Consider the following 23822-nt stretch of genomic DNA (forward strand, 5'->3'; position numbering starts at 1 on the left):
AGTTTGGCTACCCAGAACCCATGTTAAAAACAACGATGACAACCAAGCAACCAAGCAACTAACCAAACCAAACCAAACTCCCCTCCCCAAACAGAGTGGCAGTGTGCTCCTGTAATCCCAGCATCCTGAATGGGGTGGGGTGGAGGCAAGAGGCCCCTTGAAGCTTATTGGCTAGTCAGTCTGGCTGAATTGTTGAGCTTCAGGCTCAGGGAGAGACTCAGTCCCAGAAAATAATGGGAACTCTGGACATTGACTTTGAGCCTCCGTGGGTGCCTGCACACACGTGTCTGCACGCTCACGTTAGTGAGTACATGCCACCACCATCCCCCACCCACCCACACAAAAGAAAAGCAAAGAGAAAGAAACAGCTGGGGGTGGTGGCACATGCCTGTAACCCCAGCTCTTAGAAAGTAGAGGCAGGAGGATCGCAGCGAGTATTAGGGGGTTCTAGGTTAGCCACCACTGAAGAATGAGACCCAGTCTCAGGAAATAAAGACAACCAAACCAAAAAATAACAAAGAAACAGAAAAGAAAGAAAGATCGTTCTGGTACAGAGCCAGCCTTATACCTGTGCCTTGGTTTAACCCAGTGATTTTTGGACTGCGTCCTAGGAAAACTCCACCAAGGAAAGCCAAGTATTCTTCTGGTGGTAACAACTTCAACCTAGCTTTGTGTCTTTTGTCTCAGAGCACTTCCTTCTGTTCCAGAACACTGGCTCACACATACATCCATCTGTGTTTTATGGAGTCTCTGCATCTACAGCACTGTCCACAGTATAGAATTGGAAAGGGCTCAAAACCAGTTGGTTACACTTATTCTCAAAGGTCAGCCCTTCCATTCTCTCCCCAGAGCTGCTCTTTGTACATCACAGTGCTCTGCTCATTCTGTCACATGATGGGCCCCATCCCATTTTGATTTCTAGTTGGTGTTACCTCTTCACCAGGCTGGAAGCTGTGTGTGCTTGTGTAGCTAGGGGCTTAACTATCCAAGTCACCCAAGGTGCTTTGCAGGCCCTTCTCATGAATGTGCTGATGAGGCCGCGTGGGTGGTTCTGAAAGGACTCAGAGGTATATAATCTTTATTATGAGTTTTTTAGATCTCTTTGTCTTACTTTGTTTGTATGGACATATTGCCTATATGCATGAACGTTAACCATATGCGTGACTTTTGGAGCCTGTGGAACCAGGCTACAGTTACAGATGGTTGTAAGCCACCATTTAGGTGCTGGGAGCGGAACTGGTCCCTCTGCAAGAGCAACATGTGCTCTTACCCTCTGAGCTTTCTCTCCAGCCCTGCAAAGGTGGATTTTTAAAAATCATCTCTCTCTCTCTCTCTCTCTCTGATAATTGTTTGTTTGAGACAGAGTCTTATTGTATAGGCTTGGCTGGCTGGCTGGCTTGGAGCTTGCCTTACAGACCATCATGACCTTGCCTCATGGAAATCCTTTTGCTTCTGCCTCCCTCGGGGAAAACCAAACCAGAGAATGTGCTTCTTAACTGCAGTTTCCCATGCTAAATATGTAGCTAACCATGCCTTCAGAGGAGGCAAAAATGTTCTGTGATGGAAGACAGTCTGCCATATCTTTAGAGTTGTTAGAGATAATTTGTTTTAAATCATGGTTCTCAAATGTTGATTAATCCTATGCCATTGCATAGTCCAATCACAGGGACGTAGGGACAGTGGAAGTATACCTGTTCATGAAGTAAAGATGACATTCAACGGTGTATCTGTAACCCATAGCTTGGGTCCCTGGAAGGCAGATCCTGGGAATAACATGCAGAATGCTTGGTAAGAAGGACTCTTAGCATCATCTCTGCATGCACAGATGGGCACTAAAGGACTGGGCAGAGGGACTTTGCATCGTGGTACATTTTTCATGACTACCTCATGTGTTCCATGCTAACTCCCAGAACTGGGATAAGTTCAAGTTGTCCCCAGCGTGGAGGGGAGAGGGCAGGGAGAGCCTTTGTACCCTTGCACTGGACAGCTTCCCAGTGGACATGTTAGCAGGAAATATCTGCTCTGCCTGTTTTCTGGAAGATCTGATGGTGAGGTCTCGAGGATAACCCAGACAGGTTCAAAAGGGTCTTATCCTCAGGGACTTGTGTTCCATGATTTCGGGGACCATGGAGCCGTAAACACACTGCAAATATTTGAGGGTGGATTTTGTGTTTTGATTATGCCAAATGGTAGCCTGAAATATTAGATTGTTTGGGACAATGCAACCATCATTACTTCTTTTTAAAGTCCATCAGCTGGGGAATGAAAGGCTATTGAGGCTGGGCTTTGAGGCGAGCATGGGTCGATAATGATGACAAACTATAAGTGAAATGTAGGTGTGCTTTAGCAAAGTCTACAGTAACAAAGGGGACACACAACCCTGAGATACAGAGCTGGATGCATGTAGAATTTCTTCCTTAGCTTCTTAAGTAGACGGAGACTTGGTAGCATGCTGTCAGAACCAGATCTAAATGCACTAATAGGCAGTTATCTCAGAGACAGGCTGACGAACGGGAGTGTAAGATGCAGGACATTGAAGGTTGTATCTGACCCGGTTTCTGTAAAAAGCACATTGGAGCAAATGGCTTTCTAAACACGAGTAGTTAACACATTTGTAAATGCACACTGATCATCTCTAAGGGAATAGGAAGACTGTTCACAGGGCCTTGCATAACTGGGAACAGGAAAGGTAGTCTCCATTTTTTACTACATGCATGGCCTGTTTTAATTCTCTTAAACAAAGTAAAGCAAAACAAAACAAAAGAACAACAGCAACAACAGAGAGGGTAGCACTATGTATGGCCTTTTGGCATTTTGAAATACCTTGTTTTTCTTAACTCAAGCTGTACACCTGGAAAATCACATGCTAGGTTTTAGAAAAATTCCTCCTTACCCAGAGTGCTGGGTTGTTTGTTTTGTTTTGTCAGTGTGCTCATTACACAGCTGTAGGCCACACGCAGGTAGGACAGGGATCTTGGTGACTGGGTCCCTGGTTTCCCGGCACTTCTTTGTCAGTGTTGGCTGCAATAGCCAGGTTTCCCTGGAGCTGCCTGCACCAGGCTGTCCATCCGTGCCACTTGTTAGGAGATCGCTGCCTGGGAGCCGTGTACCTTTGTTCTTGGCGCAGCACACACCGACGCATAGGCATACGAAGACTTAGCTTCACTGCCAAGACTCACGGGTGAGTATTCTAGTTTGCTCCCTGTTGCTATGATAAAAGGCGGACCAAAACCAACTTGGGGGAGGAAAGGGATTCTTTGACTTACAAGCTACCATCTGTCATTGAGGGAAGCCAAGACAGGAGCTCGAGTAGGAACCTGTAGGCAGGAACTGAAGCAGGCACCATGGAGGAACGCTGCTTACTGGTTCACTCAGCCACCTTTCCTATGCAGCCCAGGCCGATCCGCTCCCGGAAGGCTCTGCCCACAAGTGGGCTGTCCCCTCCCGCATCGAGCAGCAGTTAGGAAAATGCCCCACAGACATGGCCAATCTGATGGAGGCAGTTTCTCAACTGAGAGTCTCCTCTTCCCAGGCGCGCGTCTAGGGTTCTGTCAAGTTGACAACAACTGACTGTGAACAAGCTAGCCTCAGAGTGACACAGAAAGCTTCCCGGCCCCCTGAGTTGTAGCTGACTCTCCTCGAGGCTTCCTGCTGTGTTGACCTCATGCCTTGGGCTTCAGATATTGGGAATTGACCCCCATATTTATAAGAGCGGTTGCTCCCTTCTCTCTCCGGGTATTATAGTTGGAATATGAAGGTCCGCCAGAGCCTCTTGCATTGAGGACCTGTTGGCAGCTTCTGAGAAGTGGTTGGATTCTGAGGATTATGGCCTCAAGATTTTGACAGATTTCTGACACGGTGGTAGTGTTGAGAAGTGGCAAGTTCCTAACGTGGTGGTATACTGTTAAGTGGTGAGGAGCAGGAGATGGGGCAGCTAGAGGAAGGGGGTCTCTGGGGATGAGTCCTTGGGGCTTTCCCCTGCCCTGTACTCCTCTTTGCTGCTCCCTGGTGGCTGTGACAGGAACTGCTTGCTCCACTGTGCTGTATCCTCCCCACCATGATGAACCAAAGCCTCTGAAATGTAATGTAAATCTCCCTTCCCTTGAGTTGTATCTGTCCTGTGTTTAATGACAGTGATGGGAAGTCAGCACTGCATCTCTTTACACCAGGGGTATAAAGTCTTCATCCACTTTACGTTTGCCGAGCTTCCTTCATCAGCAACAAGGCTGAAGTGTGTGTGTGTCCTTTTAGACAGGGTCTTGTAGAGTCTTGTGGCATCCCTTCTTGTCATTGTACCCACAGTCCTCCAGTGAGGATCTGCCTCAGCTTTCTCGCCTCCGTTTTAATCCAGCTCTCCCTTCGCTTTGGGTTATTCTCCCTACGTTCTCCCTTTTAATTTCAAAATATGTGCCTTGTATTTTAAACTGGTAGATCTTCTAAAAGCATTAACTGTCAGGGTGAGGGTGCTGTGAGGAAACAACCTGACTTCCCCACGCCTGGTGCCCTTTCCCGCCTGCTTTGGAAGCCCTGTGTCAATATCCTGAGAAGCTTCTTCTGCCTGTCCTTTTTGCGCATCACTCTTGGCTTTCCAGAGTGGTGAGGGCAGAAGGGCCTGATGCTGGTTGTTTTTCTCACTTGTAAAAAGATCCCTTTCCTGCCTTTCCTGAATCTCTCCGAGTCCTGGGATTCCACAGACTGTAACGGAGGAGGGTTAAGCTGTATGTGGTTATGGTGTGCAGGGTTATACATTGCTGCCTTTAGCATTTCTTTGCAAAAACATGCTCTTCTTATACTCAGTCACTAAGGGAAATAGCAGCCCCACCCCCACCCCGCCCCAGGCACTGAACGCTTATTGTGTTCAGTACTGGGAGAAATAGAAATACTGGAAGAGTCCTAGTGGTGGGGTGCCTAGAGGAGGCTGGAATAGTGAACAAGACACTGTGGCGTGGAAGAGGTGATGACTAAAGGACAGAAGGATTTGAGGCACAGCCTGCAGTGATCATTGTGACCCCACAGTAGGCATGCAGTCACATGCTGTAGAGTGACATTCCAGTAAATAATACATTTGGATGTATGATGGTAATCCTTGATTTTATCACCAAATGTTGTCAAAGCCTTTCAGCCACTTGGATTTTTTATAAGCACATCCCATGGGTTTGTATAAGCACAAAAATATACCTAAGGATGGATTTTCCAGAGTGTGTTCTTATCAATAAGTGTCATAGGACTGGGTAAACTGTAATGTAAGTAGAGCCCCCTGTATCTTCAGTTTAAAAGAGATGGGCTAGTCAAGAAAAGGTTTAAAAAAAAAAAGGCTCCAATTCAAACATATAAATGGCAGACTAGTAATTAGATCCAGGTCCTAAACTGGCCATTGGTAAATGAAGCTAATACTTCAGAAAGCTTTTCTTCTTCCTCTTCTTCCTTTTCTTCTTTTTCCTCTTCCTCCTCCACCCCCTGCTTTCCTCCTCCTCCTCCTCCTCCTCCTCCTCCTCCTCCTCCTCCTCCTCCTCCTCCTCTTTCTTTCTTATTTGGGAGACTTTATAGAGGACAAGACATGTAAAAGCAAGGCCTTAAAAGCAGTTCAGTTAGATAAGGAGACAAGCAGGCAGTCCGTAGGAAGGGAGCAACATTCAAAGAGGTGGATAGACACTCATGTGACAGATGGACAAGGTGGGGAAAGTGGGTGCTATGGGCTGATAGACAGCCCCATGTTGGAGACGCTGGGCTTGGACTGACACGGGGCCTGGGATTATAATTGGTTTAGAATGTAGTCTCGCTGAGCAGGGAAGCCAGGAGGAAGGAAGCCAACTGAGAGAACGTCTAGTAGAAGGCTGATGTCATCGAGCCTAGAAATTTAGCATATTTGGGTTCTAGGAAGGATTTTCCTTATTTCTTCCTTTCATTCTCTCACTCCTTGTAAAGCTTTAGCAGTGAAGATGGCCTTCCTCAGGTAGGAACTTTTGAAAGTAACCACACGGCTCTCTAATGATAGTGCTTTATGCTTTTCATAGTTAATTTGAGCTGGGTGTGGTGAGGGGTTATATTGGGATAAGAATGCTGCATATCTATCCCTGTCATTCAGGGAGTACACCATAAACAGTCCTTGAACATGAAACTCTAGACTATCGTTATTTTCAGATATGGTTTTCAACATTGCAAGTCCAGTTGTCTTGGCTGCAGACAATTAGAGTTACTAAAAGTTCAGCGAGTTGGCGCAGTTGAAAGACAGAGTGGCTTCAATAGGGTGAGACACACTAGACAGAACCAGTGATCAACACAGGGATAACAGCAGGGATAACAGAATGGCAGGGTCCATTCACCAGGGTGACATGAGAGTTCCCAAGACTTTTGAGATAGGAACTGGGAGGGAGTTGGAGGAGAAGCAGACCGATCACAGAGGCCAACTTCAGCATCCCTTTCAGCTACTGTAGAATTCTCACCACAGAGAAATTCAAGAAGGCCGTAGAAGAACTGATATGCCCTGTGAGGGGACTGGGTCCAGTTGACATTTAGAAAATCTCCAACAATGGTGGCAAAGTTCCCTCGTATGTTCCCGAACCATTTGCAGTTGACCGTGTTTTCAGTTAAAATCAACCATAGCAAACTGTAAAACTTGAACTCATACAAAATATGTTGTTTGGCTGCAGTGGAATTCAGGTGGAAATCAACAAAGAGCTGATGAAGAAGCCTCAAGTGTTACACAGTATGCATACTTAGACTTAATCCACAGGTCAAATAGGACGTTTCTTAGGGCATACAAAAAATACTCATGAAATAAAGATACAAAACTTGTGAGGTATATAAAAAACTTGGAACTTCATAGCATTTGGTGTTTTTATACAAAATTTGTAATCTTTTTATCTTAAAAAATATAAAAATAACGAAATAAGTTGAAATCGAGCAGAAGAAAACAAATTCTAGAGATGAGAGGAAATCTGTGGAATACAACCCAGAAAAAACAGTGGGAGGGAGAAAAACAAAACTAGGAGCTGATGTTCTGAGAAGGTTATACACACTATCTGGCCAGACCTACTGTGGGAAGAGAGAAGGCACAGAGTATGATGTCAACCCAAGAGGGCTGCCTCTACATGCAGTGAGTCACTTAAGGACTTTTAAAGGCACCGTAAACCACCCTTCATATAAATTTGACAAGCTAGGTAAAATATCAGTTTGTGGAAACACAAATTACCAAATCACCATAGAGGATATGAAACCTTGAATAGTCTTGTTTCCATGATGAAATGGGGGAACCCCCTAGACCTAGACAGTTTTCCTGGCAAAGTCTGCTAAGCATTTAAAGAAATAACAGCCATTCCACAAGACTCAGGAAGCAGGACTTCTTGAGGCCTGTATTGACTCTGCCGATAAGGAAGACAAAGACGTTACAAGAAAAGTATAGGCCATAGCTGCACGGGTGTGGACACAGTCATTCTTAAGAACAGCCAATCCAGGAGAGCACTGTATCAAAGAATAATACCATAACCAAAGGAAGTTCCCCCGGGAATGTGGGCTTGTGCTAACATCACAAGAGAATGAATATACTTTTCCACAGTCAATTAACCGAGGACAAATGATCATACACTCCTATCAACTTGTATGGGAAACACATCATAAAGTTCAAAATCTGCTCACGATAAAACACCAAACTGGACGTGTTAAGGACTCCGATAAAGGGTCTCTCATGCACTCAGAGCTGCCATTGTTGAGCGTGTTACTACATCCATTTTCCCTTAGGAATGTAAAGGGTCAGCTTGTTTTCTTTCACCTCTGTTTTGTCTTGTGTCAGAGGTCATAGGAAGTCCCAAAAGGGAGACAAAAAAATATGTACAGCCTGAAAGGGATGACCACTGGACTCAAAAAACAACAACAAAAACCCTTTAAGCTTTCTGTTGTAACTATTCAATGTATCATAATATGATTTTTGAGATGTCAGTTAAAATTGAAAAAGATTACTCCTTGTGGTAGGTAGAGAATTTACTTATATGTTTATGTGAATTGCAGTTCAGGTTTTCTTCAAGGTTATAACCTGGGAAATGGATTAGGTAAACTCTGGTCAAGCCACTGCTTGGCATTACACACACACACACACACACACACACACACACACACGTATATGTATACTCATATATATGTATATATAGTCATACACACACACACATATATATGATATATATATTTAACATATATATGTGTGCATATATATATATATATATATATATATATATATAAGTTAAATGAATTCTGTCCTTGAAGAACATATATACAATTCAGGAGTCATTATGCAGAAGTAATATTTTGCTGAATTGAACTTAAATCAACAACAAGAGAACTGTACAGCTTGACAAGGAGGAAGACACAGTCACGGGAGTATGCTGATCAGTAAGGACTTGGATGTTTCCATTCACCAGAATATCAATGAGGAGGGTCAGTATTCATGTAAAACTAGATTATTTTGCATGTTTGGTTTTTGTTCACAAAGTCGTCAAAAGGTTGTTTACAGAAAACATTGTCAGTGTTTGTTAAGCCCAGTGATCTTCATAGACACACATTCACACATGTCAGCCTAATGCAGACGAAATCCATTGCATTATATAATAGGCACAGTTAGAAAACCATTCAGTTCTTCATGGTGTCTGAAGATAGGCCCAGTAGCTTTCCCAGAACCTCAACCAGGGCCATCACACTGGCTATCTGACAGAGCTTTGATCCTCAAACACTAACTAGAAAAAAAGAAGAGTCATAAGAAGCGGAATGTTTATCTTACTTTTTCTTTATTCTCTGAGTAGTATAAAGCCTTTGGCTTTCACTTTTCCAGTGCTGCATATGAAAAAAGCAACCCAAACACCTCAGCCATGTGTTAGAGGCCCAGCTATAGGTTGTGATGAAAGATAAAGGCACCTTATTTTTCCCTTCTCCTTCCCCTTCCCCTCTTCTCCCTTCCCCTCCCCTCCCTTCTCCTCTTCTCTTTTCCCCTCCCCTCTCCTCTCTCTTTCCTCCCTCCTTTTCTTTACCTTTTTTTTTTTTTTTTTGACATTGTCTAGGATCATTTTGACAATGCTAGAAGATTCGTAAACCATGCTAGTAATAAAGTCCTGTGGTCCTGGTGCTGGGATGGCTTTAGGATTTCCTTGTAGCTGACAATTTGAATTGATTGGTATTTTGCTGGGGCATCCGTGTTAAAAATCTGTGCTTCAGTTTGGTCAAAGGTGACTACAATAATGGAGCAAATTGTGATGCCCTAGGTTGTTGGTTTGTTGTTGTTTCTTTTTGTGGTTTTTCATAATTGTTGTTTTTGTCAACCTGATGTAAGCTAGTGTCATTTGGGAAAAGGAACCTAAATTAAGAAAGTGCCTCCAATAGATTGCCTATAAGCAAGTCATTAATGATTGATATGGGAGGGCTCAACAAGGGTTGGGGTAGGGTGAAAGAGGACAGTGGTGCCATTTCTAGGCAGGTGATCCTGGGATATATGAGACTGAATGTTGAGCAGGCCATGAGGAACAAGTCAATATGTAGAGTACGGTGGAAGCACGGTCTCCATTCCAGTTCCTGCCCTGACTTCTGCTCATGTTGCACTCTAATCTGTAACCTGAAGTAAACTCGTTTCTTTCCATGTTGTTGGTCATGGTGTTTATCTTAGTGTAAACCCTAAGGCACATGGGTACAAGGTCAGATAGTGAATCTTTCAACTTTTGAGAAATAATACTCGGCTTTGCTGTTATAGTTTAAAAAACAAATCACAGACACTGAATAAAGTACAGCCTTAATGTAACACAGCATGGCTAATTAAACATTCTTATTTACATTTCATTTTTAATCTGTACATACTACAAAATATTATTTTAATAGAAAATAGAAAAAGTTCTTTTCAATATAAACAATAATTTTTATCCACAACCAGATGAGTGCCTGGATTTGCCCACAATCCACCAGTCAGTTTGCAGTACTATGTCACCAACTGCCTTTGGGATAGGAAAGTGTGGCTCTGTCACTGCTGTCTATCTGGGTTAAAACTAGTTCTTAGGGAGCTCAGTACCAAGAGGTCTATGAAGGTCCGTAGGGCTTTGCTGTTTAATAAACCGTTACTGGTAAATATTCAAGGGAAGAAACCCATGTAGACTATAAGACATTTGTAAAAACCAGGGTGGAGCCATCTCATAGACTCCACCTATGCAGTTGTGTGCAGACCAGAGCTCGGGAGAGGAACAATGCAGTGATGGTTCCCCTAGGCTGCTTTATCTTCTGTCCTCCAGTGTTTCTTCTTGTTTTGTAGATTTTAAAACCTCTCCTTTCTAAGCATAGCGTGCTTTCTCTGGTCCTTCATCTGTCATGAGTGGCACTGGAGTAAGCATGGAGATGCACATACCTGTGTTCTTCTGACTTAGATTCCTTTGAATATGTATCTAGAAGTGGTAGATGCTCAGAGGCCCATCTCCCAGGTGATTTTAGATTCTTGTAAAGTTGACAGTTAAATTGTCACAGCCCCCAAAATTCTGTGATGTGATATAATTAATTCCCTTCCAACACCCTCCTCTCACTATTGCTTTTATCCTTCAGCAGACTGTAATACTGATGAGTTTACCTTGCCTTTCAGGTGCAAAGCCAAAAGGTCTGATAGCTAAAGCCACCCCACGACCTGTTCTGATAGGGGAGGTGTCTTCCTTCTCTCTTCTGCCCTCCCATGTCTGCTTTTCTTGAACCTTATACAAGTATCCCTCTCCCAGCTTCTCATCCACCTCATCTTTCAAATAACTTGATCCACTGAACTTTTAAACTGTGTGGTCTTTCCTAGAGCACTGACATAAGCTCTCAACCTCCTGCTACTTATATTTCATCTCCTCCCCTGTTAGAGCCGAACTTTGGAAGACTTGTCTAGACTCACTGTTTCCATTTCTTTGCCTCACATTCACTGTCTACCCTGCCCTGCCTGGCTCCCAGCCTCATGGCTGCATCCATACCACTTTCCCCAAGCTCAGCAAAGTAGAGAAGGTAAGAGCTGGCATACTGCTGAACTCAGCCTGTACCCTTGCATCCTTCTCTGTTCACAATTCCACAGCACAGGGCGTTGTGGGTCCTGTGACACTGTAGTTTTCTGAGCATGTTCCTGTCCTTTTCATAGCTGTGTCCCTCACAGGACAGGGTGGGCCGCCTGGGTTACTCTGTCTTTCTGTAATCTCTTCCTTCATGACTTTGATGTCAGTGATGGTTCTTTGCAGGTGACTCACACACTTGCTGCTTGTCAGCCCCTTCAGAGCTGCAGATGGGCTGTGCAAACCAGAGACAAGTTTGAATTTTGAGCCAAGGAGCAAATCTGGTTCTGCTGGCATTTTCGGCTGTGTGCCAAACCAACAGCAGAAAGAAAGAAGAGGAGCAGGGAGTCTGTGAGCGTGCTGCCAGGCTTTAAGAAGCCACCAGAGCTTAACTAGTGCTGTGTCTCTAGGTACATGTTCAAAGGTTTCTCAAACTTCTCCATATCCAGGACATGGTTCATGGTCTTCCACCCAGACTTCCTCATCCTGAGGTTTGCCATCACTAAGACATCTGGTTGCGTGAGTCCCAGCCCTTGATGACATTTTTTTCACCATACCGTTGACCATAATGCACAGTGGGTTTGTTCTTCTCTGATTCTAGCACAATAGCCAGCTAAGGTTGCCTTCAAAATGTAAACTTGAGGACATGTCCAATGAATTCTGTTTGTTTCATTGCTGATTCTTCTTTCTTCTCTTCCTTCTCCTCTTCTTCCTCCTCCTCCTTTTCCTCTCCTTCTCCTCTTAATGTAGGCAGCCCAAGGTGGCCTCAAGCTAGCTATATAGCTGAGAATGACTTTGAACTTTTGATCTTCTACCTTCTTAGTGCTAGGGTTCTAGACACTCACCACTGTACCCATTTTTTGCAGGGCTAGGACTGGAACCCAGGGTTTCCTGAATGATAGGCATACAGGTGAGCCATGTCCCCAGCCCTGAAATATCTTAATAAAGATTCCCCTGTTGTATGTCAGGGGCATTTCAAGTTCCTAGTGCCTGTTTAGTGCCACTGATTGTGCTGAACCCCACATATGTTTTAATATATGTATATTACCTATGATAAAGCCTTATTTATAAATGAGAAACAAAATTGCAGATTAGAAACAATAGCTAGTTGTTATTGTTATAATAAATCAAGCACTTAGAGCTATACAAGCTACTAAAACTTGTTCATGTGATCGCGAAGTATCTCACTGTATTTTCACTGTTGGCTAAAGACAGCATTTCACAGCTTACCTTTTGTGAACCTTTTTTTCCTGTACTTTGGGCTCAAATTAAGTAAAAGAAGGGTTTCTTGGGAGCTGGAGGTATCCCAAATGTATACTCACCCACAGTATATTGTATGCATGTTTGTGGAGATGTATGTATGTGTTCATAAGAGTGTGTATGTATGTTCACGCACACACATGCACATTAAATGTGTGTACGTGAGCATGGAGGTCAGGAGCACACATCAGGTGTCTTCCAACACTCGTTTTTGCCTTCTGTTTGGGGGTAGCCAGTGTTTGTCATTGCATGTCATTAGCTGATTGGCTAGGCTGGATCCTGCCTGATGCAGTTGATGAGTCTGGCAATTGCTGCGTAGGTTCTGGGCTGTGGCCGGGATTGTTGCTGTTGCAGTATTGAGTCTGAAAGTTCACTTCAAGGACCTCAGGTTTCTGATATTGTTGATTGGATCAGGCCTAGCCACATTCTGAATGATAACTGTCTCAAACCTACTGGTTATATTTATCCCATCTTTAAAAAGACAAAAAAACAAAACAGTATCTAGGCTGGTGGTAACCCCAAACTGGATTCTAGGGCTCGTCAAAGTGACATACTAAATGGTCCATCGCAGTTGCCATGGACCCTGTGTCTTCAGTGCCCACCCAGCACCTGGCGCACGGAAGGTGCTCAGTAGATACTGGGTGTGGGATGGAGAGTGTCACCTCTGCTTTCCAGCTGCAGTTACAACAGTCTGAGTAATGTTTTTCATGGCTACAGTGTTCCTTGGAGTGGTTGTTTGTGTTTACCCCCAAAAAATCCTGTAAATAAATATTTTCGTGATTCAAGAGATAGCTCTGATTTTTGATATCTTGTTTTTTTGCATTTATGGTTCAAGGAGACCAGACTCAATCTGTTCCATACAAAAGCCCCTTAACCCCTTTGGCTTGACTGATTTGCTCCTCTCTGGGCTTCCTTTCTGTCTTTTTTCTTTGTTGACATTTTCTTGAGTGTAGCACTACAGCCAAAGTTGCTCACAGTATGATTGGAACCATGGCTTTACATAAGAAGATAATTGAATTTTGATTCCCCAGTGCTCTTAACTTTTCATGGCCATTTTGACTGCAGCATCTTAGTGTGTTAGTTTTCCACTTCTGAAATAAAACTTTTCATCCTGGCCCTGTCTTCAGAGTGTTCTATTTCTGTCATTGGTGCCAGACACCGAGGCAAGACTGCTGGGAGCCAGCCTTGGCTTTTCCACCCCCGCTTTTCCCTTCTCCTGTGCTTCTGAGGTGCTCCCAGGCCTTCCTTGCAGTCGAAGGAAGTCACTCTGTCTCATTCCTTCATTTCTTCCAACACACTCTACGGGGCTCACACTACGACAATGGACTAATTATTGGAGCTTGTTTTGTCCCAGTTGTGGCTGACAGTCCTGGGTGGCTCTTTATGAACTCGCTCGCTCCAGCCTTTCTTCTCTTTGGCTCCCATACCTTGGACTTTAGGGCTTTTCTGAATACAAGGTTGACATCCAGAGTGAATTTCCCTCTTCCTTTACCTTCAGTACAGAGGGCTAAATTTACTTTATAAACAATACAATCATTTTGAGTCTTTTTAATACAGCTGTTTTCTTATTTATGTAATTCCTCTTTATTTTTTTCCCAATAAGAAGTGGAAATGTGTTTGCTTTTGCCTTTTGCCTGTGGATGTCTTTTATATATTTCACTGCTTTCCAGGTCTGTCTGCCCATAAAGAAATGTCAACATGTAGTCCAGGCCTTCTGGTTACTGTTTCTTTGTTAATCTACAGTATTAGCTGTTTTTAGCATAGTTATTTATTCTTATGGTTCTATTGCTTTCATAGATGCTATATGATGCTGTATTTATAGTTTTGCATTGCTGCTGTCATGACATCTTTTTAAGTATACATTATCAGTAACCTTGGTGAAATTTCTCCTAGTTACATCTCTGTTAAATTTTAAAAACAGTATATGGATCCATATGGCATTGTTGGTATTTGGCCATTTTTTTTCCCTACAAAAATTCCAATTTGAAATAGTTTTACTTAATAGATGTCTGCAAATATTGATGGTTGTTTTTTTTTTTTTTTCTTTCCTTAAGTGGTTTAATCTGTCTATCTATCTATCTATCTATCTATCTCTGGATTTTTCTAGAATGTTCAGATCATGTCTAAAAGCCCTGGCAGTAAGTACCCTTCAATTTTAGTGTTAGCTGTGCTGTTTGTGTTAGGGCTTTGGTTCATGCAGGAATAATTTGCAAAGCTTAAGAAACTCACCTAAATTTACAATGAGATATTTTCTCTTTTCCCCTACCTAGATTAGGTATGGAATTGTATCAAATGCATTCCTGTATCCATTGAGATAATTGTATAGATTTTCTGTCTTTTTAAAACATTTCTGTTTATTCATTTTACATCCCAGCCATAGGACCTTCCCTCCTTTTCTCCTGGTCCCACCCTTCCTCCCTCTGCCTCCTATCCTTGCTCCCCTACTCCTCAGAAAAGGGAAGCCCTCTACCCACCCCAGCACATCAGGTCACATGAGGACTGAGTGCATCCTCTTCCTCTGTGATCTAGTGAGGCAGCCCTTCCAGGGGAAAGTGATTGAAAAGCAGGCAACAGTGTCCATGTCAGAGTCAGCCCATTCCCCTTACTAGGGCACCTATATGAGGACCTTGCTGCCCCTCGTCACATCTGTGTAGAGAGCCAAGGTCCAGTCCATATGTGGTCCTTGATTGGTGCTTCAGTCTCCACCGGACCCCCTGGGTGCTGGTTAGATGGCTCTGTTAGCCTTCTTGTGGAGCTCCTGTCCCCTCTGGGTTCTTTTATCCTTCCCCCTTCCCAACTCTTCCACAAGACTCCCTGTGCTTCACCATAGGTTTGGTTGTGGGTCCCTGTACCTGTTTCCATCAGGTGCTAGGTGGAGCCACTCAGAGGACAGTATGATAGGCCCCTGACTGCATAGCAGCGTATCTTTGAGTCAGGGGTTGGCTGTTGTAAGTGAACTAGTTGAAATTAGTAGATTGTTTTCATGTTGAATCATCCACTGATCACTAGTATAATGTCCTATATTTAAAGATTTACAGTTGGATTTGTTTAACTAAGAGTTTACTTTACTGGGGTTTCTTTATTTTTTAATTTTGCACTTACATCTTATATGTAACCATTTCCTTATATTCATAATGATGGTGCCTATCTTGTTATTTTCTTACCATCTCTATGCAGCTTAGGGATCAACTTCAGAAAATTTAGTCTCAGTAAATAGGTAAATAGAGTTAGGGCAGCTTTCATTTCTGGTGTTTTTTTGGTTGTTTTTGTTTTAAGAAGTTGTATATCGTGATTGTTAACTGTTTTCTTGCAGTGGAGGGCCTGGCTGAAGACTGCTGGGTCCTGTGGGTCAGGTTCCCTGTCCATCCACCTTGATTGTGTCCCTGTCTGATTTCACTCTTACCTCATCAAGCTACCCATCTCTCTCTTCCTGTTCCAGCGTGCTTCCTCTTGATCTTCATGCCTCCTCTGCTTTCGTAAGCATGGTCTTCACATCACATGGTGCATCCAGACCAGCTCTGCCAACCCTTTCTGATCCAGTCTCCCTACGTCTTGGTTTTTGGTTTTCTGTAGCATTTATTGTCAGTTTTACTCTTTAGCACAGTTACATTGCATGGTTATCACTTCATGAGTCCATGCTCCTCCCGCCACCTGAGATTGAAGACCCATCCATAGAGCCCCACTCCGCTGACATATGCTAGCTGATAGTTATCATCGACTCCTACCCCAGTCCTGCTTGGTCCACTGGCCTTTCTGTAATGAACCGTGCTTATTACCACATTATGGCATCTACACTATTTATTTCCTTGCCCTAGAGTATTCTTCTGTATCATACCATCTACCTATCTATGTGTTTACCTATCTATCTATCTATCTATCTATCTATCTATCTATCTATCTATCTATCTATCTTTCTGTCTATCTATCTATCTGTCTGTCTGTCTATCTATTTTTATTATTTTTTAAAATTTATACTTCCCTCTGTATTAACTCTCTAGGCCCTTGCTTTTTCCATGTGGCTCCCTCTAACTGGCCTACTTGTGGTTGTCTTGCAGCCTCATACCCAGGGTCCATCCCCATGCTCTGCTTTATTCCCATGCCACTGGTTACCTTGTGACTGTACACACTTACAACTTTATTTACTTTTTTACTTTATTATAGTGTGACAGTTTCAGTGGCAAAGATTTTGGCTTGCTTTGCTCACTGATATATATATATGTGTGTGTGTGTGTGTGTGTGTGTGTACCAAATTGAGTATATTGCCGGTACTCAATAAATATTAGTATAAATTAATAAAATCAAACATTCAGGGCTTCCATTAAAAACTTGTCTTGTTACAAAGCCAGTATAAAAAATCAGCTACTTTACCATGTAACAGTAATGAATTTTCCAAGAAAGAAATCAGAAGACAACAACAACAACGAAAACATCCCATGTACTGTAACTTTAAGAATCAAAACAAAGGCTAGGCATAAGTGTAATAAAGGAGGTGAAGAACCCCTACAATGGACTTTCAAATACAAAGCAAAGAAATGGAAGAAGACACTAAAGGTAGAAAGACATCCCATGCTCATTGACTGGCAGAATTAATGTGAAAATGGCTGTGTTACCAAAGTGGTTTCCAGATTTCATACAATGTCATCCAAACTATAACAACACTGTCACAGAAACAGAATAAATAAAATGTATATGGAAGCACCAATGACCCAAATGACCAAAGCAATCCTGATCAAAGAGAGTGCAGTGTTGGCACTATTGCTGTACCCCATTTAAAACTGTTCTGCAGAGCCACAGTATCCAACATGACGTGGTACAGGTTCAGAAGCAGTGCAAGTTTTGACAAAGGTGTCAAATATGAAAAAATAGGACTGAGAGATCTGGATATCCACATGTCAATGATTGATACAGTATCCCTGTCTCTCCTAGTGACTTTGATGTGGGACCGGCAACAGGACAACAGCAAAAAGCAAAGCTACAGACACAGGTAGGGGTTTTCTGAACAGGAGCCCAGGAGCTTGGGAAGTAATAGGAACTTCAACTTCTGCATGAAGTTGAAAAGCTTCTACACTACAAAGAGAACATTGGACAGATTGAGAAACGAACTTAAGAAGTTAGATGCCTGAAGACTAACTAGTCCATTGAGTAAAAGCCGAATAGACACTTTTCAAAAAAAAAAATGTGAAAAAAATAATCAATATATGGAAAGTGCATTCAGCGTTCTCAGCTGTCAAGAAAATGCAAATCAAAACATTAAGATTCTGTCTCCCTCTTATCAGAATGGGTGTCATTAAGAAAACAAATGACCATAAATGCTTGTGCGGATGTGGGGAGAGAGGAATACTTCTTGCTGGTGTGGGTGTAAATTGGTATAGCCGCTATGAAAATCAGCATGGAAATTTCCCAGAAAACCTAAAAGAACTACCATTTAATTCAAGCATTCCTCCTAGGTATATAGCTGAAGGATTCTAAATCAGTATACAGAGACACTTGACTCTCCATGTTTACAGACAGATGAATGGGGAAAGAAGATGTAACATGTATATACAATGAAGTTTTATTCAGCTGTGAAGAAGAATGAAATCAGGTTATTTGCAGGAAAATGATTACAATGATATGACCATGTTAAGTGAGAGAAGCCAGTTCCAGAAAGACAATCATCACATTTTTTTCTTATATGCAGAATCTAAATTTAACTACAAGTACATACATGTGTATATTATGTGAACGTAGAAGTGGCACTATGAGGGAGGAAGACAGGGCCTCATATGAGGAGGTGGACGGGACAAGAGAGAAAAATGGGTGGGAAGACATTTCACACACACAGACACAGAAGAAAGAAGGAAGGAAGGAAGGAAGGAAGGAAGGAAGGAAGGAAGGAAGGAAGGAAGGAAGGGTACAAGGAAGGGGTGGGTATTTTGGGGAGACAAATTGAAAGAGAGAGGATGTTGGGTAAATATTATTGGAATATATTATATACATGTCTGAAAATTTCATAATGGAAGCCATTATTTTGCGCAATTATTTTAATATGAACAAAACTAAAATACCCTTCCTTGTCTTGCAATTTCGGTTCGTTACCACTATGTGGCAGTGTAAGCACTTCAGCTCTCTTGGGGGGGGGCTTGCAATCTTTTCATTCCTTGTTTATCCAAATCCTCTCTGCATTTCTTCCTTTGATTGCTAACTTCTCCCAGGCCAGGGGCTCTGTTTTCTCGCTTTCTGTATCTGTGGAGAAAACTATTAATGATGGTCTTTGGGGTGCAAGTCAAGAGGGGTACATGCCTGTCTTCTCTGGTTCTCCCGTAGCTCTTGGGAGTCTGTCGCGAGCCCCATTTCTTTTACAGTAAGAGGGTAGAGAGGGAGGATGGATTCATCAGCTCCCACATCCCTGCTTTCCACCTAGCTTTAAAGCCGCTGTCTCATGACTCAGGTTTTGTGTCATCACTGGATGTGTCTCCAGGGCTGTGTTATACTTTCCTTTCCACTGTTGATGTGATGACTCAGAAAGGTGAGAGGAGCTTCCAGGCTCCATGGCACAGGACCTTGGCTGAGTCATTTTATCCCTGGAGGCTTAAGTCCCTCACTTTACAAGGAGAGGGTGAGGTCAGGAGCCATGGAAGACTTCTCCAGCACCGAAAACAAATTCTGTGAAATATGTTGTTACTGTTTTTCTTTTGATAGGGATCCATTCCAGACAGCTCTCATCTGGTGTTTTGCTTAATTTACACACAATGATTAATTTACACACAAGCTTAGCCTGTATCCCTTGGCAACACTTAGCAACTGCCTGCTTTCAGAAAGGAGTCAGTTGGATAGTTTAAAGAGACATTACCCTAAATTAGGCATGGCAATGCATGCCTGTTATCCTAGCACTCACTAGGAATAAGGGTCAGGTATTCAAGGCTAGCCACAGCTACCTATTGGGTTTGAGGCCAGCCTGGGCTATAAGAGACTATCACCAAACAAAAACAGAACAATGAAGCAGAGAAAGAGAGGCAGAGAGAGGGAGACAGACAGACAGACACATATACACACTAATCATAGAAGCAGAGCTATGCAGATAAGGTTGGGTTCATCTGGTGTATGTATCTCCTTCTGGATGTTGAAATTTTTTCCATTTAAGTGTATTTCACGTTTGGAGGTAAAGGTCATTCTTGCAAGATGTGATTTCCACAGAACAAGTGAGATCTGTGATTTTTTTTTTTTTTTTAACTTGAAACCAGCCATTCAGGACTCCAACCTTGAACAACCAAAACGATCTTCTCTTTGTCCTGACGCTTCAGCTTTGCAGAGGCTGCGGTGCTGCTTCCTTGCCCAGCCTTTGGGTTTTCCAGAGCTGCATATTTATTAGATTTAAAAAAACGGCTGGAAGGCTAGCTTCTTGAAGAAGTGTGTATTGAATGCTCAATGCTTTCTAGAATGAGGTCTGACTTCATGCCATTCCTACAGTCGTGAGGTGCTGCCTACCTGCAACCCCAGTACTTAGGATACCAGTTGGGGAGGACTGTGTGTTTAAGGTCTGCTGTGTGTGTTCCAAGCCACATGCTTGGACTCTGTCTCGGGAACAAAACAAAGAAAACTCAGAGATACACAGAACCCAAAGGCCTAACATCATAAGCTTAGCAGAGACTCCTAAGGTGGTGCCTCTTTTTCAGAGGATGTCTTGTGGCCACATAGCTGGTCAGCAGCAACCCAGACTCCAGACCCTGGGCAGCGTGAACCCAGAGCCAGTGCTGCACGCAGCTTCCTCTGATTTCACCAGTCGCGTGTTTACCTGTCAAAAAGAGACAGCTGAAGGCTGCTGCAGGTGGCTCAATGGGAGACTCTGAGTTTAGCCCCCAATGTCACCAGCATATATAAACTAAATGAAGTTGGTGCTAGTTAAAAGGTAAGGGCAGAACCTAATTCCAGGGGAGAGAACAGGGTCCAGTGTGATGGGAACCCACCTAGTCTTGTAGGAGGTAGCTGGTCCTTGCCAAAGGAGATAAGGAGGTTGGAATGGGCAGGCAGGAGTTTAGGAAAGTAGAAACTCACCAAGTGCTGGTTGGTGATAAGGACGGTAGGCTTTGCAGCTAGCAATTGGAGACGTTAGATATCTGCCTTGGACAGGGACAGGCAGAGGCTCCTTTCTGAGGGTGGCACTCAGTGATGGCTTGTTGGGTCCTTGGAAAAGATGCCCCTGAGTTATAAAGGATATATATCTATCAAAGGGACATAGAGGCTTAGCTATAAGCCTGTATTAGTGATCTGGGTCCATGTATAGTGGGGGCTATAGAGACAGTTCATTCTTTAGTAGCCTTGACCTTTGTCGGGCAGAGCCACTTTTTAGGCTGATGTTTGTTGAGGAGGAGATGTGGCCATCGTTTCTAGAGGCCAAGAGATTGAGGAGATCCCAGAAGAGTCTGGCTAGAATCTCATCAAGAACAGAACCCCTGCTACCCACTGCTTATAAAAATCAAAGTATTAGAATTCTCTGAGAATCATTCTTGAGTGCCCGGAGTCAGCATCTCGAGTCATAAAAATCACAGATTTTCCGTGCTCAGCCGTAAGCCGGACTAGCTCCCTCCCCCACAACGTGCTGTCTCATTCTTGTTTAGCAGTGTGCCTCCCATGCTTGGGCTTAGCGTTTGCATCAAGCTGTCTGGCTCCCTGTTGCAGGCCCAGGCTACCGCCCAGCCATGGCAAGCTCCCCTCCCAGACACAGCAGCTGCAAAGGACACAGGCCAAGGAAGCAAGGGAAGCGGAAAGGACGTTCCTGCGTGTCCCTGCGGGCACTTCAGTCTGTGCAGGGCCTCAGTTCTGTGAGCCACGTCCCTGGCTGTGATCATTCTCTGTGGCCCACTCGAAGCACTCACCAGCAGAAGCCAGCCTGCCCAGTCTAAACTCATACCAGCCTCCCCACCTTAGCCCTGTGTCCTTTATGTTTGGTTTTGTGTTTTCTCCATTGGGAGTGTTTGCCTGGACAGTGCTCTTAACCTGGATGCCTTGAGCTATTTCTGTGATACCTACCTGCTTGTCCTCTTAGGTCACTACCTGGTCCTGCCTGTCCTCTGAATCACCATCTTGTCAGCCCCCCCCCCATTACTAGATTTCAGGAGCCTCTCCTCTGCCTGCTCCTTTTGCTTTTTCTGTTCAGCTGTGATCTCTTCCTTGCAGCTTCTTCCATGTGCCCAACTCAGAGACTTCTTCCTGTGCCAAGCTCACAGCAGTTACCCTTAACCCTGGGATACAACCCGTGTGTGTGGGGGATTCCGTATTTTCCCCAAACATGGACATCAGCAATACATTTCTAATTTAGAAATTATATTGTAAGCTAACAATTTCTGATGGAATGGATTCAATAGACCGTGACAAGTTCATGCGGATGTAAGTGTCTTTCTGAAAATACCGGGTTGCACTGTGCTCACCTTTTTCTTTTTGACGCTGTAAGGTGATAGCGAGAGTGCCTGTGAGATGAGGTGGGGGAGTGTTACAGGCGTTCACTGACATGGGCCAAGGGCACCAGCTTCACCATGGGGCATGGGGCAGGTGGTAAGGACTGTTGAAATCCACTTTGGAAAGACACTATTAGTGTTTATGATAAAGTCTTTAAGTTCCCATTGTAAGTCATGATTCTGATATTCCCTTTCATTTCCTTTGATGTTAGCAAAGAAGTCAGAGATGGGACAACCTAGCCCCCTCATGAGTAGCTGCTGGGCCTTTCCCTGGTTGGTCTGGCTGCTCTGAGCAAAAAGACAGCCAGATGGACTAACCTTGTGTAAGCACCTGCTTTCCTGAGCACTGTTAAAGATTCCTTGAGACAATGATGCTGGGGTCATAGCTGATTGTCTCGGCCCTCATGGCACAGCCACTCAAGGGACTGTATGAACCAGTTTGTCTGGGTGAGCAGTGGATGACTTCCAGCATTCCCACTTTGTCTAGAGGGGGAATCATTCCCTGGTAACCTGCTAGAGAGACTGCTGGGACCAGTGCTAAGAGACAGGGCTGTGATTGGCCAAATACAGTGCTGTGATTGGTCTACAGTAAACAGCTGTGATTGGCTCACACACCCACCCTCAGGCTGTTGAAGGCTGCTCAGGCTCACCCAGTCATCTGGGAAACACCCTCTCTTACTGTTCTTGCTGGCATGCAGCACTGGGTCCAAAGCAAGGCTCCCAAGAGTGGTCCTTTTCTGCCTGGTGTCAGTAGAGCAGGCTGAGCTGGTCCCATGATAAAAGAAGTAGCAGAGACCACACAGAATGACAGCAGCAGTGACCGGAGGCAGCAGAAAATAGCCACTGGGCTGGACAGGCTGGCAAAGCCACAGTGAAAGTATGCAGGCAGCTTTGGCAGCTGGTGTAGTGGTGATGAGCTCAGCAGCAAATTTGGCCGTGAAGGACATTGCTCGCCTGAGTGATTCTGGTTACAGCAGCAGCAGGTGCCACAGGCCTGGTTCTTATGCCTCATGGGGCACCCTAAAGATTTTTGATAGAGGTCGAGGTGGGCACCCCATGTAGTTGTGGGTAATGGCCATGTTGAGGGAGGAGTTAGGATGGCAGCTGTGTGACAGCTGAGCTGTTTAAGAGTGACCAAGGCAGAAATAAAAGGGGGAGTGGCTGACAGAGCGAGAGTAAAGGGCTGTAAGGCAGCAGACGTCACCAGAAGAGCTCCATAGAGTGTCTCATCCTCTGGACCAAGAGCTGCCACACTGGCCAATACTTGGTAAGGGTCCCTAGTCCCAAGGGCTTCATGAGAACTGTAGCAGGAGAAGGGGCTACAGCGGGTCCCACCTGCCGCCACTTGTGTTGTCGAGCCTTGAGGGAAGTAGAAGCTGCCAGAGTCGGGCGTGTGAGAGCCTCTCCTCACTGGTCAGTCTCGGTCGATGGGTAGAGAACCCAGACCACTGACTGGCGACGCGACTACTACAGGAAAATGGCTTGAACTAAAGCAATGAAATAGTGTGTCAGGACGGCGGTTGATTCCAGGCTACTGAAACTTTAGAAAGAGAATTCACACACCAGGGGTCGGGGCTGCTGTGTAGCCTCCGTGTAAGAAACGCAGCTCTCACAGGTGCTGTGCAGGCGAGCAGCCGAAAGAAACCGTAAGCCTGCACTCGGTGAGGGGCTCCATTTCTGCAACCAGCCTCGTGTGCAATCACTGTGTCTTCTGCGCTTGGTTGCATTGTGCATTCAAGGTGATCCCTTTCTTCCTTCGTGGAGTTTGTTTTCTGGTAAAAGTGATTTTTCTCAAACAAACTATTCATGTTTGGATGTTAGAGAGTATTGTGTAGCAATCAAGGCAAACAATTAATGTGGGGAAGCTTCAGCCATATTTTTTAAGTTTTCTTTTACAATATATCTATTTATAATCGTATAAACATATGATAGTTTTATTTTATAGTTGTATTTAGCCCAGTAGGTATAATTCATTTTAAGCTTAATTGATTTTAATTGTTTTGAAGTTGTGGTTGTTAAGGAGACTAAAAGGCAAGCTTGTTGAGAGGCTGAGAGAGTCTGAAAAGCAAAACCTTTTTTTTTCTTCACTCCAGAA

At 43.9% G+C, this 23822-nt stretch overlaps 1 protein-coding gene across 6 annotated transcripts in view; it reads left to right on the plus strand.

The window, feature by feature from the left end:
- The window catches only part of Arhgap44 (Rho GTPase activating protein 44), a 152082-nt gene that overhangs the window by 15114 nt on the left and 113146 nt on the right, over nt 1-23822 (plus strand). The window contains exon 1 of one of the 6 annotated variants that reach the window (XM_060363500.1): nt 17220-17277. The exons of the other annotated variants lie outside the window; for them this stretch is intronic. Coding sequence (XP_060219483.1) covers nt 17228-17277 — 50 coding nt within the window. The 5' untranslated portion in view covers nt 17220-17227. Of the gene's footprint in view, nt 1-17219; nt 17278-23822 lie in introns of those variants that run through there. 6 annotated transcript variants of the gene reach the window in all.

This window comes from Meriones unguiculatus, chromosome 11 (assembly GCF_030254825.1).
Source record: "Meriones unguiculatus strain TT.TT164.6M chromosome 11, Bangor_MerUng_6.1, whole genome shotgun sequence".
In the NCBI taxonomy this organism is placed as follows: domain Eukaryota; kingdom Metazoa; phylum Chordata; class Mammalia; order Rodentia; family Muridae; genus Meriones; species Meriones unguiculatus.